The sequence below is a fragment of the Salvelinus fontinalis genome, chromosome 1, assembly GCF_029448725.1.
Source record: "Salvelinus fontinalis isolate EN_2023a chromosome 1, ASM2944872v1, whole genome shotgun sequence".
NCBI classification, from domain to species: domain Eukaryota; kingdom Metazoa; phylum Chordata; class Actinopteri; order Salmoniformes; family Salmonidae; genus Salvelinus; species Salvelinus fontinalis.
Window position 1 is genome coordinate 61,206,477 of NC_074665.1, and position 16,462 is coordinate 61,222,938.

The 16,462-nt window shown below is 39.7% G+C and overlaps 1 protein-coding gene across 1 annotated transcript; it reads right to left on the reverse strand.

Moving 5' to 3' along the window:
- Positions 1-683: 683 nt before the first annotated feature.
- On the reverse strand, positions 684-14,902 carry LOC129859188 (solute carrier family 22 member 7-like). Its single transcript, XM_055928639.1, has 10 exons — positions 14,501-14,902; positions 14,275-14,378; positions 7,937-8,091; positions 7,149-7,317; positions 6,741-6,864; positions 6,337-6,446; positions 5,391-5,605; positions 5,067-5,175; positions 4,529-4,735; positions 684-1,333 (listed from the first exon to the last, which is right to left on the reverse strand). Exons 1-10 carry the CDS (start codon positions 14,876-14,878, stop codon positions 1,249-1,251), a joined length of 1,656 nt encoding a protein of 551 aa, XP_055784614.1. The 5' UTR covers positions 14,879-14,902; the 3' UTR covers positions 684-1,248.
- Between the last annotated feature and the right edge of the window lie 1,560 nt (positions 14,903-16,462).

Here is a 16,462-nt window from a genome sequence, read left to right on the forward strand (position 1 = left end):
GACAAAGGCTAGATATTTTTATTTATTTATTTATTTTACCGTTATTTTACCAGGTAAGTTGACTGAGAACACATTCTCATTTGCAGCAACGACCTGGGGAATAGTTACAGGGGATGAATGAGCCAATTGTAAACTGGGGATTATTAGGTGACCATGATGGTTTGAGGGCCAGATTGGGAATTTAGCCAGGACACCGGGGTTAACACCCCTACTCTTACGATAAGTGCCATGGGATCTTTAATGACCTCAGAGAGTCAGGACACCCGTTTAACGTCCCATCCGAAAGACGGCACCCTACACAGGGCAGTGTCCCCAATCACTGCCCTGGGGCATTGGGATATTTTTTAGACCAGAGGAAAGAGTGCCTCCTACTGGCCCTCCAACACCACTTCCAGCAGCATCTGGTCTCCCATCCAGGGCCTGACCAGGACCAACCCTGCTTAGCTTCAGAAGCAAGCCAGTAGTGGTATGCAGGGTGGTATGCTGCTGGCTATGCTGAAACACGTCACCATTATTTAAATGTTTTGTTCTATTGAACGTGCCACCACAGTAAAGGTATTTAACTGCATGGAAATAAAAACCATACACAGTCGGAATTATCCTAAATACAAGTTACAACTCGTGACAGGAGTTAAGGTACCCAGTTCTAAACAGTTAGGATAACTCAGTACAGGAAACGTATGTATAGAACACAGGTTTATTGCCAAGCCACATAGTAAGACACACAAACACCAGTATTTATGAAGAACAAAACAGTAGATTCAATAATGACCATGTAAGAAAAATGGGCTACAATTCATCTTACAATTATCTTTCACTAAGTAATAAACAGGTAAGTAATATGTAAGTACTAACCAGGTAAGTACTAGTATTAATTGATATTTCAGAGGTTAACAGTAACTTTTATCATGTGTGTTACATAAGGGGATTTATATTGGATTGTATTTGGTTGTTTTTAGTTGTTTTGGTTATGGTAGTAGGACCCTAGTACATCTATTTTTTGGTCCATCCATTATATTTCTTCTAGGTAGATATTCTGCTCTGTGTCTATCTATCATTTTACATTTACATTTAAGTCATTTAGCAGACGCTCTTATCCAGAGCGACTTACAAATTTGAAAGTTCATACGTATTCATCCTGGTCCCCCCATGTGCTTGCTTGAAAACTGCTGTATCTCTGAGTGACATGGATTCACATATATCTACATATCTAATCCTTTTATAACCTAATAAGATCTCGGCGTGGATTCATGTAACCTCAACTGTTCCATTTCCATTCCTGTTTTCATCAGCTTGCTTCAGTGGATTGCCACTCTCTCCATCCAGTTCCGCTCTGCAAAGCATGAAAGGTGCAATTAGATGTTACATGGCCATTCGTTCAATTCTGAATACTGATTAAATAATGGGTAACCTTTACTTTAAGGGTATACGTATAATGATGTATGACTTGTTATGAGCCTTTGTAAAGAATCGGTTTAAGCCTCGGCATAGGTACAGTGGGGCAAAAAAGTATTTAGTCAGCCACCAATTGTGCAAGTTCTCCCACTTAAAAAGATGAGAGAGGCCTGTAATTTTCATCATAGGTACACTTCAACTATGACAGACAAAATGAGAAAAAAAAATCCAGAAAATTACATTGTAGGATTTTTAATGAATTTGTTTGCAAATTATGGTGGAAAATAAGTATTTGGTCAATAACAAAAGTTTATCAATACTTTGTTATATACCCTTTGTTGGCAATGACAGAGGTCAAACGTTTTCTGTAAGTCTTCACAAGGTTTTCACACACTGTTGCTGGTGTTTTGGCCCATTCCTCCATGCAGATCTCCTCTAGATCAGTGATGTTTTGGGGCTGTTGCTGGGCAACACGGACTTTCAACTCCCTCCAAAGATTTTCTATGGGGTTGAGATCTGGAGACTGGCTAGGCCACTCCAGGACCTTGAAATGCTTCTTACGAAGCCACTCCTTCGTTGTCCGGGCGGTGTGTTTGGCATCATTGTCATGCTGAAAGACCCAGCCACGTTTCATCTTCAATGCCCTTGCTGATGGAAGGTTTTCACTCAAAATCTCACGATACATGGCCCCATTCATTCTTTCCTTTACACGGATGAGTCGTCCTGGTTCCTTTGCAGAAAAACAGCCCCAAAGCATGATGTTTCCACCCCCATGCTTCACAGTAGGTATGGTGTTCTTTGGATGCAACTCAGCATTCTTTGTCCTCCAAACACGACGAGTTGAGTTTTTACCAAAAAGTTCTATTTTGATTTCATCTGACCATATGACATTCTCCCAATCTTCTTCTGGATCATCCAAATGCTCTCTAGCAAACTTCAGACAGGCCTGGACATGTACTGGCTTAAGCAGGGGGACACGCCTGGCACTGCTGGATTTGAGTCCCTGGCGGCGTAGTGTGTTACTGATGGTAGGCTTTGTTACTTTGGTCCCAGCTCTCTGCAGGTCATTCACTAGGTCCCCCTGTGTGGTTCTGGGATTTTTGCTCACCGTTCTTGTGATCATTTTGACCCCACGGAGTGAGATCTTGCGTGAAGCCCCAGATCGAGGGAGATTATCAGTGGTCTTGTATGTCTTCCATTTGCTAATAATTGCTCCCACAGTTGCTTTCTTCAAACCAAACTGCTTACCTATTGCAGATTCAGTCTTCCCAGCCTGGTGCAGGTCTACAATTTTGTTTCTGGTGTCCTTTGACAGCTCTTTGGTCTTGGCCATAGTGGAGTTTGGAGTGTGACTGTTTGAGGTTGTGGACAGGTGTCTTTTATACTGATAACAAGTTCAAACAGGTGCCATTAATACAGGTAATGAGTGGAGGACAGAGGAGCCTCTTAAAGAAGAAGTTACAGGTCTGTGAGAGCCAGAAATCGTGCTTGTTTGTAGGTGACCAAATACTTATTTTCCACCATAATTTGCAAATAAATTCATTAAAAATCCTACAATGTGATTTTCTGGGGGAAAAAAATTCTCATTTTGTCTGTCATAGTTGAAGTGTACCTATGATGAAAATTACAGGCCTCTCTCATCTTTTTAAGTGGGAGAACTTGCACAATTGGTGGCTGACTAAATACTTTTTTGCCCCACTGTATAATGCATTATAACTTGTTATAAGCATGTATGAGCGTTTATTCAAATTCAGTTTATGCATTGGCATGGGTATAATTAAGCAAAAAGGTTTGAGGGGTGTTGTATATTGGCCAGTAACACCATGGCAAAGGGCTGTTCTTATGCACAACGCGAAGTGGAGTACCTGGATACAGCCCTTAGCCGTGGTATATTGGCCATATATCACAAACCCCCGAGGTGCCTTATTGCTATTATGAACTGGTTACCAACGTAAATAGAACAGTATTTCTGCATCATACCGTTGGAATATTTTCTGATATACACATAGCTGAAATGCTGTTTCAGCCAATCAACATCCAGGACTCAAACTAACTGGTTTATAGTTATGCAATAAGGCCCCACGGGGGTGTGGTATATTGCCAATCTACCATGGTCAAAGGGCTGTTCTTATGGATATAGCGCTTAGCTGTGGTATATTGGCAATATACTACAAACCCCCGCCTTATTGCTATTATAAACTGGTTACCAACGTAATTAGAGCAGTAAAAATACATTTTTGTTATACCCGTGGTAGACGGTCTGATATCCCACAGCTTTTCAGCCAATCAGCATTCGGGGCTCGAACCACCCAGTTTTTAATGCTTTATAACTTGTTATAAGCATGTGTGAGCCTTTATAAAGATTTGGTTAAAGCATTGGCATAGGTATAATGTTTACAACTTGTTATAAGCATGTATGAGCCTTTATAATTTCTTATAATCAGGCCCATGGCAAGTCTTACAATGCATTATATAACTGCATTATTTTTGTAAACTTTATTTGTGTCACGTTCCTGACCTGTTTTCCTTGTTTTTGTATTTGTTTAGTATGGTCAGGGCGTGAGTTGGGGTGGGCATTCTATGTTATGTGTTTCTATGTTTAGGTTCATTGTCTATTAGCCTGATATGGTTCTCAATCAGGGACAGGTGTTTTACGTTTCCTCTAATTGAGAACCATATTAAGGTAGGTTGTTCACACTGTTTGTTTGTGGGTGATTGTCTTCCGTGTCTGTGTATGTCGCACCACACGGGACTGTTTCGTTGTCGTTCGTGTAGGTAGTCTGTTCCTGTTCGTGAGTTCTTCGTGTTATTATGTAAGTTCCATGTTCAGGTCTGTCTACGTCGTTTTGTTATTTTGGTAATCATTTCAAGTGTTCATTCGAGTTTCGTCTTTGTTTAAATAAATCATCATGTATTTCATCACCCGCTGCGCCTTGGTCCGCTCATTCACCACAAGACGACCGTTACAATTTGTTTCCCCTTTTCTTCACAAGCACTTGTTTGTATCTTATAAGCCCATATGGGCTGGGCACTAAATGGCGTCTGAATCTGAAATTAAATAATTAATCAATCAATCATATACAGTACCTAGATGCTTTAGATACAGTGTTACCAAATACAATTCCTGCTCTACCTTGGTCTGTCTATGTCCTCGAGGAACTCTGGCAGGCGAACGTTGAGTGTTTCTGGGAGAAGCAAAGCCACTAGTCCGGTACCAACAGCCACCAAGGCATATATCACAGCAGGTAGGAGCTCCCACACATCGTCCAATAGGGCGATGAGGGGAGCGATGGACACGCCTAGCCGACCCACAAATGAGGTGTAGCCAATGCCGTTCTGCCTGAGGGACCAAGCAAAAAAGTAATTTAGAGTGCAAAAGAGGACAGATCTGTGCAAAGAATAATGATAATCTGGCAGTATAATTAAATTGGAAATTTCACTTCAACAATGTGTGTTATAAGGAGGCAACAACATTACAGAACGTTTAGATATCATTGTTTTGTGTAGAACAGAGTTGATTGTCTGTCAAGTAGGAGTCATGTTAGCTCTATTTGATACATTTCGATCTGCAACATTGTGAAAGACATTTCACCTCACTGAATACACACCAAGACTACAGGTGGTTACATTAAGTGAACACTATGTGATATAGTAGTTTATTGGTCACTCACCGAACTACTGTTGGGTAGAGCTCAGTGGTATAAAGGAACATTATTGTGAAGGATGCTTCGGAGAGGCCTTTCCCAAAAAGACCCACGATGCTACGAAACACCCACAAACCTAAGTGAAAATATGAAGACATGGATGACTGAATCTAAGGCTAACAACTCAAAAATACCCCCAGGGCTCAAAATGCAAGTGCACAAAGAAAACAAACTGCGATGGCCTACGTTCCACAAGCAACTCAAAGGTAAGTAAGTAGGTAAGTAAGTAAAACGTAAGTAAAGTAAAAACGTATTATTTGCTAACAATATCTTTCAGGAACCAACAAATACCTTGAGGAACAAATATGTTGATGAAGACACAGGCTCCAGTCAAAAGCAGTGTCCCAACCTGTCCAGGTTTTCGGCCAAACTTGTTCAAGAAATAATAGACCACAATCTTTCCAGGCAACTCGATGGCAGCGTATATGAACTGGGTGAAGTAGACATTCATGCCAAACCCAGTGATGTTCAAGCTGATGCTGTAATATGTAAACGCAACTCCATACCTACAGGTTGAAGAAAATAATGAACTTACGATCAAAAATACGTCTAAAGGTTATACATGTAACCTTTCCACCTGCAACTAGAGCCAAATCAGTGGCGGCTGCTGATAGGAGAACGGCTCATAATAATGGCCTGTCATATCAAACACCTTGAACCCATTTGTTTGATGTATTTGATACCATTCCACCAATTCCGCTCCAGTCATTACCAAGAGTCCGTTCACCCCAATTAAGGTGCCACCAACCTCCTGTGGATGGCCCAATGGATGGCCAAATGGATTATGATAAGGTAAGAAGCAGTACTCAGCCATTTTAGGCATTTATATGCAGTGTCCGTTAAGAACCTTGAAGAAATGGAAACGATGGCTAAAATAGTACATGTTGCTCCTTTAAATTTGATAGCCAGACAAGTTGGAGAGAAAACATTAAAGGGAAACTCTACTCAAAAAATAAAAAATGTTCATTAGTCCAGTGTTGATACAGTCCCAAAATGTTTTGTATGTCAGCAGTCAGGTTTTCAAGATATTGGACTTTCAGGAAGCAAAGTGTCACTGGCCACATTACCGTGATGATGTGTTTTGCATGTGGCCAATGATGTGGACTATATCAACATGGACTAATGAAAAAAATACAAAAATATTGTTTTTAAGTGGAGTTTCCCTTTTAAAGGCATTTAAGATTAGTTCTATGGCATCAGACCTTGATGAGATCCAAAAGTGTTTCCCCCTACTTACCATAGTATTCCTGTGCAAATGGCAAGTTTCCTTATATTTGGAGTTCTCACAAGGTCCACAAAACCGTACTTCTTGTCCTCATCTTTAACTCTTACTGCATTTGTAAGGGTCTGTTGGCAACCAAAAAAGGCATGCTTTTATGCAAAACGTATTGTCCAACAACGCATTTCTAGGTTTATCTTATTTGCTTACCTAGATGGCTCAGAATAGTTTTTCACCTGCGGCTATTAGTCATTAGTTTCACCATTGTCATGAAGCCACGCATGCTAAAATGAGCAGCATTTTCTGAGTATGGTGTCGATATTAGGACAGCCTCAATCTCAGCAGGACTTGAGATTGAAAGAAGCCCTGTTGAGACTAAGGCTATCATAACATGATACCACATATGTGAGCATTAAATGTACCTGTGGTGTGATCTCAGCCATACACTTGGATCTGTTGTTCATCTTGGCACATTTCTCCAGGTAGAAATGGGCTTTTTCTTTTTCTCCATTCGCTAAGAGCCACCTAGCAGACTCTGGAAGCCACCTGCAATGGCATAGATCCCTGTTGACACCAGGCAAGGCCACCAGATGGTCTCTAATAATAATGTTATGTTGTTATAAACCTTTCCTTTTAGTAGATATTTATACCCTTATTTGCCCAGGAGAGGGAATTTGTATTGCACAAATAGTAAGGTCTGACTTCACCAGTACATCCACAAACATCTAAACAAGTTTTACCTGTACATGTTTTACCAGTGGACAAGTTTTAACAATGAATTCATCAAACCAAGTATAACACATAACATCAAAGTAAAATGGGTTGTGTACCACCAGGTAATGACAGCCAAGACAAGAGGCGAGGTAACTGCTATGGTCAGCCATCTCCAGTCGTTCACAAAGTATGCAATGCTAGCTAGCAGCATGTTTCCACCTGTCCAATCCAGGCTTACTATCACTCCAGCAAATGTCCTGTGTTGAATGTCAAACCATTCCACACCTGTAGAAATGTCCAAGAAAGAGAGTTTGGAATGGATTATATTTGAATGTTAAAGTAAATACCGATGTTTATGCTAACACTTACATCTAATGTAAAGCAACTGATGTTGATGCCAAGCAACCATTTTTTAGCATTTACTTTCAGATTTGTCTCTACATAATTTGCAGAGTGCCTCTACAGTCAAAGTTCATGTTGAACAAGCTGAATATTCCTAGAAGCTACAGCAGGAACAGAAAATATAATTCAGTCATGCAATATATCACTAAATCAATCATCAACATTTTAATATGAATGATTTATGAAATCCCAGTGTATTTAATTTAACCCCAAATTTAACCAAGATCAATTCCCTTGAGGTCTAAAACCTCTTATAGAGGGAGACTATAATAACATTATACATTTGACCACACACTCTTGTCAAAAGAAATTTACAGGAGCTATTAGGATTAAGTGCCTTGCTCAAGGGTACATCGACAGATTTTTCACTTAGTCGGCTCTGGGATTTTAACCAGTGACCTTTCAGTTACTGGCACAACGCTCTTAATTGCTAGGCTACCTGTATAACACTTTAATATGTATAACACAATACAATACAAAGTGCAATCAGGGACTAACTCACTGAGTACAATGGAGATTATGCTTATTCCAGATAGTGTCACTCCGGTGAAAAATCTCATGATACAAAACATGACATAAGAGGTGGAGAAGGCACTGGTAAAAGCAAACACCATAGTTGCTAGGTAAGCCACCATCAGCATTGCCCTCCGGCCGAATCTGTTCAGAGAAAAATAAAACATTATAAAGGCAAATTATCAGTATATCATAATGTAAAGTGTTGCCATATTTCTATACACAATGCAGCTAAGTGAAAAACAACAACATGGTATTAAACACTAGACACTATCAGAGTATTTCATTTCTGTAAAGGATTCAATTGAACACCAAAGTCTGGGCCTAATATAGTGTATAAGAGGTCATACAAGACGTTTTGTAATGATTCCTATGTTGTATGATATAAAGATTTGTTGGTCTATGGTGTGTAAAGAGGAACCAGACACTGCACTTGACATATTTATGAAATTGCTTATTCCAGTTACTAATAAGCATGCCCCGTTTACATTTTTTTACTGTGAAAACAGTTAAATCCCTGTGGTTTGATGAGGAATTGAAAAATTGTTTGGTTGAGAGGGATGAGGGAAAAGGGATGGCAAATAAGTCTGGCTGCACAACCGATTGGAAAACGTACAGCAAATTGAAAAAGCATGTGACTAAACTGAATAAAAAGAAGAAGAAACTAAAAGAGGAAAAGAGGAATGATATAAAGCTTTGGAGCACCTAACTTGTAATTTTGGGCAAAAAGACAAACTCAGCTCCATCCTTCATTGAATCAGATGGCTCATTCATCACAAAACTCACTGATATTGCCAATTCCTTTAAGGATTTTTCATTGGCAAGATTAGAAAACTTCAGCATGACATGCCAGCAACAAACGCTGACATTACACCTATAAGTATAACTGATCAAGTTATGAAAGACATGCATTGAATTCTGTAAAGTGAGTGTAGAAAAGGTTAAACAATTATTGTTGTCTATCAAAAATGACAAGCCACCGGGGTCTGACAACTCGGATGGAAAATTACTGAGGATAATAGCGAAAGATATTGCCTCTCCTATTTGTCAGAGGGCTCCCGAGTGGCACAGCGGTCTAAGGCACTGCATCTCAGTGCTAGAGGCGTCACTACAGACCCTGGTTTGATTCCAGGCTGTATCACAACCGGCTGTGATTGGGAGTCCCATAGGGCGGCACGCAATTGGCCCAGCGTCGTCCGGGTTAGGGTTTGGCTGGGGTAGGCAGTCATTGTAATTAAGAATTTGTTCTTTATTGACTTGTCTGGTTAAAAATTACAGTTGAAGTCGGAAGTTTACATACACCTTAGCCAAATACATTTAAACCTAAGTGTATGTAAACTTCAGACTTCAACTGTATAGTTTACATACACTTAGGTTGGAGTTAAAACTAATTTTTAAACCACTCCACAAATTTCTTGTTAACAAACTACAGTTTTGGCAAGTTGGTTAGGACATCTACTTTGTGCATGACACAAGTCGTTTTTCCAACAATTGTTTGCAGACAGATTATTTCACTTATTATTCGCTGTATCACAATTCCAGTCGGTCAGAAGTTCAGCTCTGTCAGGAGGAATGGGCCAAAATTCACCCAACTTATTGTGGGAAGCTTGTGGAAGGGTACCTAAACATTTGACACAGGTTAAGCAATTTAAAGGTAATGCTACCAAATACTAATTGAGTGTATGTAAACTTCAAACCCACTGGGAATGTGATGAAATAAATAAAAGCTGAAATAAATCATTCTCTCTACTATTATTCTGACATTTCACATTCTTAAAATAAAGTGGTGATCCTAACTGACCTAAGACAGGGAATTTTTACTAGGATTAAATGTCAGGAATTGTGAAAACTGAGTTTAAATGTATTTGGCGTAGGTGTATGAAAACTTCAGACTTCAACTATATATCTTGATTCTAAGCCGACTAGACAGTGTGTTCTCTCAGACCTGGAGGGAAGCAAAAGTAATACCACTAACCAAGAATAACGGCTCAAATAGGCAACCAATCAGCCTGTTACCAACCCTTAGTAAACATTTGGGTAAAAATGTGTTTGACCAGATACAATGCTATTTTACTGTAAACAAATTGACAACAGACTTTCAGCACCCTTATAAGGAAGGACATTCAACAAGCACGGCATTGCTTGCTGTTTTGTTAGACTTCAGTGCGGCTTTAACATTACCGATCATAGTCTGCTGCTGGAAAAATGTATGCGTTATGACTTTACACCCCTGCTATATTGTTGATAAAGAGTTACCTGTCTAACAGAAAACAGAGGGTGTTCTTTAATGGAATCATCTCCAAGATAATTCAGCTAGAATCAGGAATTACCCAGGGCAGCTGTCTAGGAAACTTACTTTTTTCAATCTTTACTAATGACATGTCACATGGCCTTGAGTAAAGCCAGTGTGTCTATGAATACGAATGACTCAACACTATACACATCAGCTGCTACAGCGAGTGAAATCACTGCAACACTTAACAAAGAGCTGCAGTTCATCTCAGAAGGGTAGCAAAATAAAAACTAAAAGCATTGTATTTTGGACAAATCATTCACTAAACCCTAAACCTCAACTACATTTTGTAATAAATTATGTGGAAATTGAGCAAGTTGAGTTGACTAAAATGCATGGAGTAACCCTGGATTGTAAACTGTCATGGTCAAAACATGTTGATACAACAGTAGCTAAGATGGGGAGAAGTCTGTCCATAATGAAGCGCTGCTCTGCCATTTTGCAACACTGTCAACAAGGCAGGTCCTACAGGCTCTAGTTTTGTCGCACCTGGGACTACTGTTCAGTCGTGTGGTCAGGTGCCACAAATAGGGACCTCTGAAAAGTACAATTGGCTCAGAACAGGGCAGCACGGCTGGCCCTTAAAATGTACACGGAGAGCTAACATTAATAATATGCATGTAAATCTCTCATGGCTCAAAGTGGAGGAGAGATTAACTTCACCACTACTTGTTTTTGTAAGAAGTGTTAACATGCTGAATGCACCGAGGTGTCTGTTTAAAATACTAGCAAACAGCTCGGACACCCATGCATACCCCACAAGACATGCCACCAAAGATCTCTTGACTATCCCAAAGTCAAGAACAGACTATTCGATGAGCACAGTACTACATAGAGCCATGGCTATATGGAACCCTATTCCACATCATGTAACTAATGCAAGCAGTAGAATCAGATAAAAAAATATATAAAAATACACCTTATGGAACAGCGAGGACTGTGAAGACACACACACATGCACACTAAACACATGTACACATGGATTTTGTATTGTAGATATGTGATAGTAGACTAGTGATCTGAGGGAACACAATGTGTTGTGAAAAGTGTTATGAAATGTGATGTCATGTAATATTTGAAATTGTATACAACTGCCTTAATGCTGCTGGACCACTGATTATTTTAAGGTTTATAGTCTTCAAGTAAGGATTAGGGTTAGTGTTAGTGGATAGTTGGTTAAAATGCTGTTGAGAGTTAATTGAACATCTACAAACCAAACATCGATTTTGGATTTTCCAAATAAAGCGTTACCGATTTATCACTTCAGCACCTCTAATGTGGTAGTTTATGGTGCTTTCCTAAAAATAACCTTTAGAATAACATCCCATTTACTGGGACTAAGATTTCACTTTATCAGCTGGTACTGTATCTCTGCTTAGGATAATGAATTGTTAACACAAGGCTGGTAAATATGTCCTTATCCTTCTTTCCGACTTTTATATAACACACAGAATGAATTACCAACTGTAAGAAGAGCAGAGGACTAGAGGATTGGGATCCTTAATAAATACAAATACAAATGGTTTAACTATGCAGCTATTTTCCAGCCACAGGAAGGGACATTTTTTCATGTATCATCAGTAGTTCTAGAATTATGTGTTTGTATTTGTATTTATTATGGATCCCTATTAGCTGCTGCCAAGGCCCTTACTCTACTACCGCATATCTACAACACAAAATCCATGTGTACGGGTGGGTATAGTGCCTATGTTATTGTGTGTTTGTATGCATCAAGGTTATTATAGTTTTGTGATTTAATATTTACGTTTACATTTTAGTCAATTAGCAGACGCTCTTATCCAGAGCGACTTACAGTAAGTAGTGAGTGCATACATTTTCATTTATGTGTTGTAGGCCTATAGCTGGTTTTCTTTGGCAAGTCACTTCTTGCCACTGGGGAGCAGTAATATATAAGGTGAGGGGCCAGGACCATAGACTTGGATAGACATAACTTATCTGTATCTGTGTCATGATTGAGTCTGTGAGACCATGGGCAGCGCCATTGAGGCCATCTCTATCTTGAAATATTACATTTTCTTCTTCAGAAGTAAAATTCATTGGCTGATTATTTCTGATGATCCGGCTGTCACGACTCCAACCGGGTCATCAGGTCATGCCAACCGGATCATCAGGAGGGATCAGTCAATAAAGTTGGAAGTCCCACCCAGTTGACTAAATCAAAATGGCAAAATCTTCAATGGCGCTAATGCAGGCTTTTGGCTACTAGACCAGGGGTTCCCAAACTTTTTCACTCATGCCCCCCTTACAGCACTGGGGAACATCCCGCGCCCACCCTGCGCGCGTGAGCACGCCATGTCTATTTTTATGGGCACAAGCACTGTTCGTGACACAAACTGTTCACTCCCCTCTTGTTGGCAGAGACAACATTTATACATGTTTAAAGCTGCAATTCTACACTTTATCATGGGGTGCAGTTCAAATGTAGCAGTTTTAAAGCAGTTTTTCTTGCAATTCTATACATTTTGCCCTGTCTAATGTGCATTCATGTGATATTTGAGAGACTAAAACATTACTACAAAATCTATGGGATAAAAACCTCTGCACTAGAGGACTCCAGGACATAGGTTTGGTAAGGTTTGGTTTAAATTATAAATCAATCTGAATGTGACTTGGATTAAAAGGATAAGCGCCTAGACTGGTGCAAGAAATAAGGTGGAAGGAAACTTTCTTGCCCATGTTTACACCAATCCAATGCTTTTCTAACTTTAGTAGTAGATGTAAGGAGAATCAAGTACATTAACTTTTATCTGACAGATAGACAGAGGAAAAAGCAAATAATGAATGAAGACATGGCACATTTGACATGTTATTCTTTATGTAATATTAAACATGTGTTTAAGTAATATTAAACATGAATCACTGAGGTCGACATGCTTGCTAGCATCTTCCTGCGGACCTGCTGCTCCACAGCTGTACTCTCTGATTTGATGGAGGAAAAAAGACTCTGCTTCCCTCATCAGTGTCTCTGTCTCTGTTGAGCAAAGTGCCACAGACACACTTGGGCCCATCAGACAAGCTGCTGCAGTGGTTGGATCGAAGTGCCAGAGGATTCAGTATGCATGCGAAGCGCTCACGCAATGACTTCAGGAGGACCTGTGCCAACTGTTTTGAAACCGTAGTTGACTGCAAGTATGCCTCAAGGTTAAGAAGACACTGCACTGGCTGTCAGTTTGGAGTTGGTTAATGTGGATTGAGAACGGCTCAAGCAACTTCACAAGCTGTTCTAGCTTGGCCCAGTCATGCTCCTTGCACGCCCTCGGATTTCTTCCTTGTTAGCTATTGATAGCTAGTACAAGCTAGGCCTATTTGAAACGTCAACATTTGATTTTTGCCCAAAGTTTAGAATAAAACAACTAAAACTAAACATCATTCATGATGTTTTTTTAGTTTATTTTTGTAAGGACTGGGTGTCGGAGTGCGAAGTCAAACGCAAGAAGCAGAGGGTGCAATAACAAATGTTCCCTTTTAATGAACACTGAGAAACTAAAGGCACGCATCTAATACACTGGGTGCTCACAAAAACTACCCCAGACACGGGGGGAATGAAAGCAGTCCAGTAACCACATAGACACGTAGTACAAAACAGACACCACGCTTAACAACTAATAATCCCGCACAAAGAACCGGGCGGGCCGGCTGACTGATAAGCCCAACTAATTACCAACAAATGAAAACAGGTGTAATCAATAAACACATAAGGAGGGGGAGAAAAGGATCAGTGGCAGCTAATAGGCCGGTGACGACGACCGCCGAGCGCCACCCGAGCGGGAAGGAGAGCCTGCCTCGATCGGAGTCGTGACAATTTTAGTTATTTTCTGCATCATAGATAATAGTTTCAGTATAGTTTAGTTTTTCAAATGTTTTTTTTTCGTTTTACATTTTTTTTCAGTTTACTAAATTGTTTTTTCATTTTTCATTTTTATTTTCATTTTTCGTTTACTATAATAACCTTGGTGTGTATACGCAAGTTTGTGTGAAGTAGTAAGGGTTCTTTCTGTATAGTGCATACATACCTGTCACTGAGGAAACCGAATAAAGGAGCCCCACACATTACTCCAATGAAGAAAATGGTGGCTGTCGCTTTGTTCATCCCTTTTCTATCGCATACAAGGTCCCACTTAAAAGAGATCATAACAATAACCCTGATGTCATGGGTACAACAGAACAGTTACAAAGTGATCAACATGTTCAATGCTTTCCATCTAGAAAGCAAAATAGCTGGAAAAGGAAGAGACTTACCTCTGTAGCCAGAGTGGATTTGAAGGTGCTGTTGTCATATACCCATCCATTCTGACAGGGGACTGTAGCTAGGTCACTGCCATTGGAGTTGGACAGGAGGTGGAACTGGGGTTCTGGGAACATCTTGCACGAGCTTGGAGTCCCATCTTCCTGTACTGGAATACTGACAGTCAGTCTCTGCTTCTGGGTCAGATTCCCAAAGACGCCCTCATCATCCAGAGTGCTGATGCCACAGCGGTGAGAGGGCACAGCAGCTATGAAGTTATTCAGTAAGAAGTGACACGGCAGGGTCATGCGAGAGAGGCTCTGAATCAGGACAATCATTATTTGGAATTGACCAAATCCATTGATTTCTGAGAGGACATTGTCAAATTTCATTTTGAAAAGCACTTTGGAGTCGCCAGAACTCCTCTCAGTAAAGTAGCAGCAACCACCTCTAAGGCTGTCTGCAGAGACAATCCTCTAGTCCTCTGCTCTTCTTACAGTTGGTAATTCATTCTGTGTGTTATATAAAGGTCGGAAAGAAGGATAAGGACATATTTACCAGCCTTGTGTTAACAATTCATTATCCTAAGCAGAGATACATTACCAGCTGATAAAGTGAAAGCTTAGTCCCAATAAATGGGATGTTATTCTAAAGGTTATTTTTAGGAAAGCACCATAAACTACCACATTAGAGGTGCTGAAGTGATAAATCGGTAACACTTTATTTGGAAAATCCAAAATCGATGTTTGGTTTGTAGATGTTCAATTAACTCTCAACAGCATTTTAACCAACTATCCACTAACACTAACCCTAATCCTTACTTGAAGACTATAAACCTTAAAATAATCAGTGGTCCAGCAGCATTAAAACCCTGTCTAGCCCCGGGGTGCCGCTAGCGGCACACCCCCCCACCCCCACTGAAAAGGCAGAGCCGCGAAATTCAAAAAAAATATTTTTTTAAATATTTAACTTTCACACATTAAAGTCCAATACAGCTAATGAAAGACACAGATCTTGTGAATCCAGCCAACATGTCCGATTTTTAAAATGTTTTACAGGGAAGACACAATATGTAAAGATGTAAATCTATTAGCTAAACACATTAGCATAATCCACCATTTTTTCTTTGTCCACCAACACCAGTAGCTATCACCAATTCGGCTAAACTAAGATATTGATAGCCACCAACCAAGAAAAAACCTCCTCAGATGACAGTCTGATAACATATTTATGGTATAGGATAGGTTTTGTTAGAAAAATGTGCATATTTCAGGTAGATGTCATAGTTTACAATTGCACCCACCGTCACAAATGGACTAGAATAATTACAATGAGCAACGTGTTTACCTAACTACTAATCATCAAACATTTCGTAAAAATACACAGCATACACTAATCGAAAGACACAGATCCTGTGAATACAGACAGTATTTCAGATTTTCTAAGTGTCTTACAGCGAAAACACAATAAATCGTTATATTAGCATAGCACATGTGCAAACATTACCCCAGCATTGATTCTAGCCAAAGAGAGCGATAACGTAAACATCGCCAAAATATATTAATTTTTTCACTAACCTTCTCAGAATTCTTCAGATGACACTCCTGTAACATCACATTAAAACATACATATACAGTTTGTTCGAAAATTTGCATATTTAGCCACCAAAATCATGGTTAGACAATGAGAAAAGTAGCCCAGCTGGTCAGAAAATGTCCTGCGCCATATTAGACAGTGATCTAGTCGTATACATAAATACTCATAAACGTGACTAAAAAATATAGGGTGGACAGCGATTGATAGACAATTTAATTCTTAATACAATCGCGGAATTACATTTTTTAAATTATCCTTACTTTTCAATACAGTTTGCGCCAAGCGAAGCTAAGTAAAAAAAAAATGGCGTCCTAAGCCACTAACATTTTTCGACAGAAACACGATTTATCATAATAAATTGTTCCTACTTTGAGCTGCTC

Bases quoted from the DNA above. Each gene is read 5' to 3' on its own strand.
- LOC129859188 (XM_055928639.1), bottom strand. From the start codon at position 14,878: ATGAAATTTGACAATGTCCTCTCAGAAATCAATGGATTTGGTCAATTC. The intron at 14,379-14,500 runs GTAAGTCTCTTC...ATCTCTTTTAAG, and splicing joins AATCCACTCTGGCTACAGAG to TGGGACCTTGTATGCGATAG. The intron at 8,092-14,274 runs GTATGTATGCAC...TTCTCTGAACAG, and splicing joins TTCGGTTTCCTCAGTGACAG to ATTCGGCCGGAGGGCAATGC.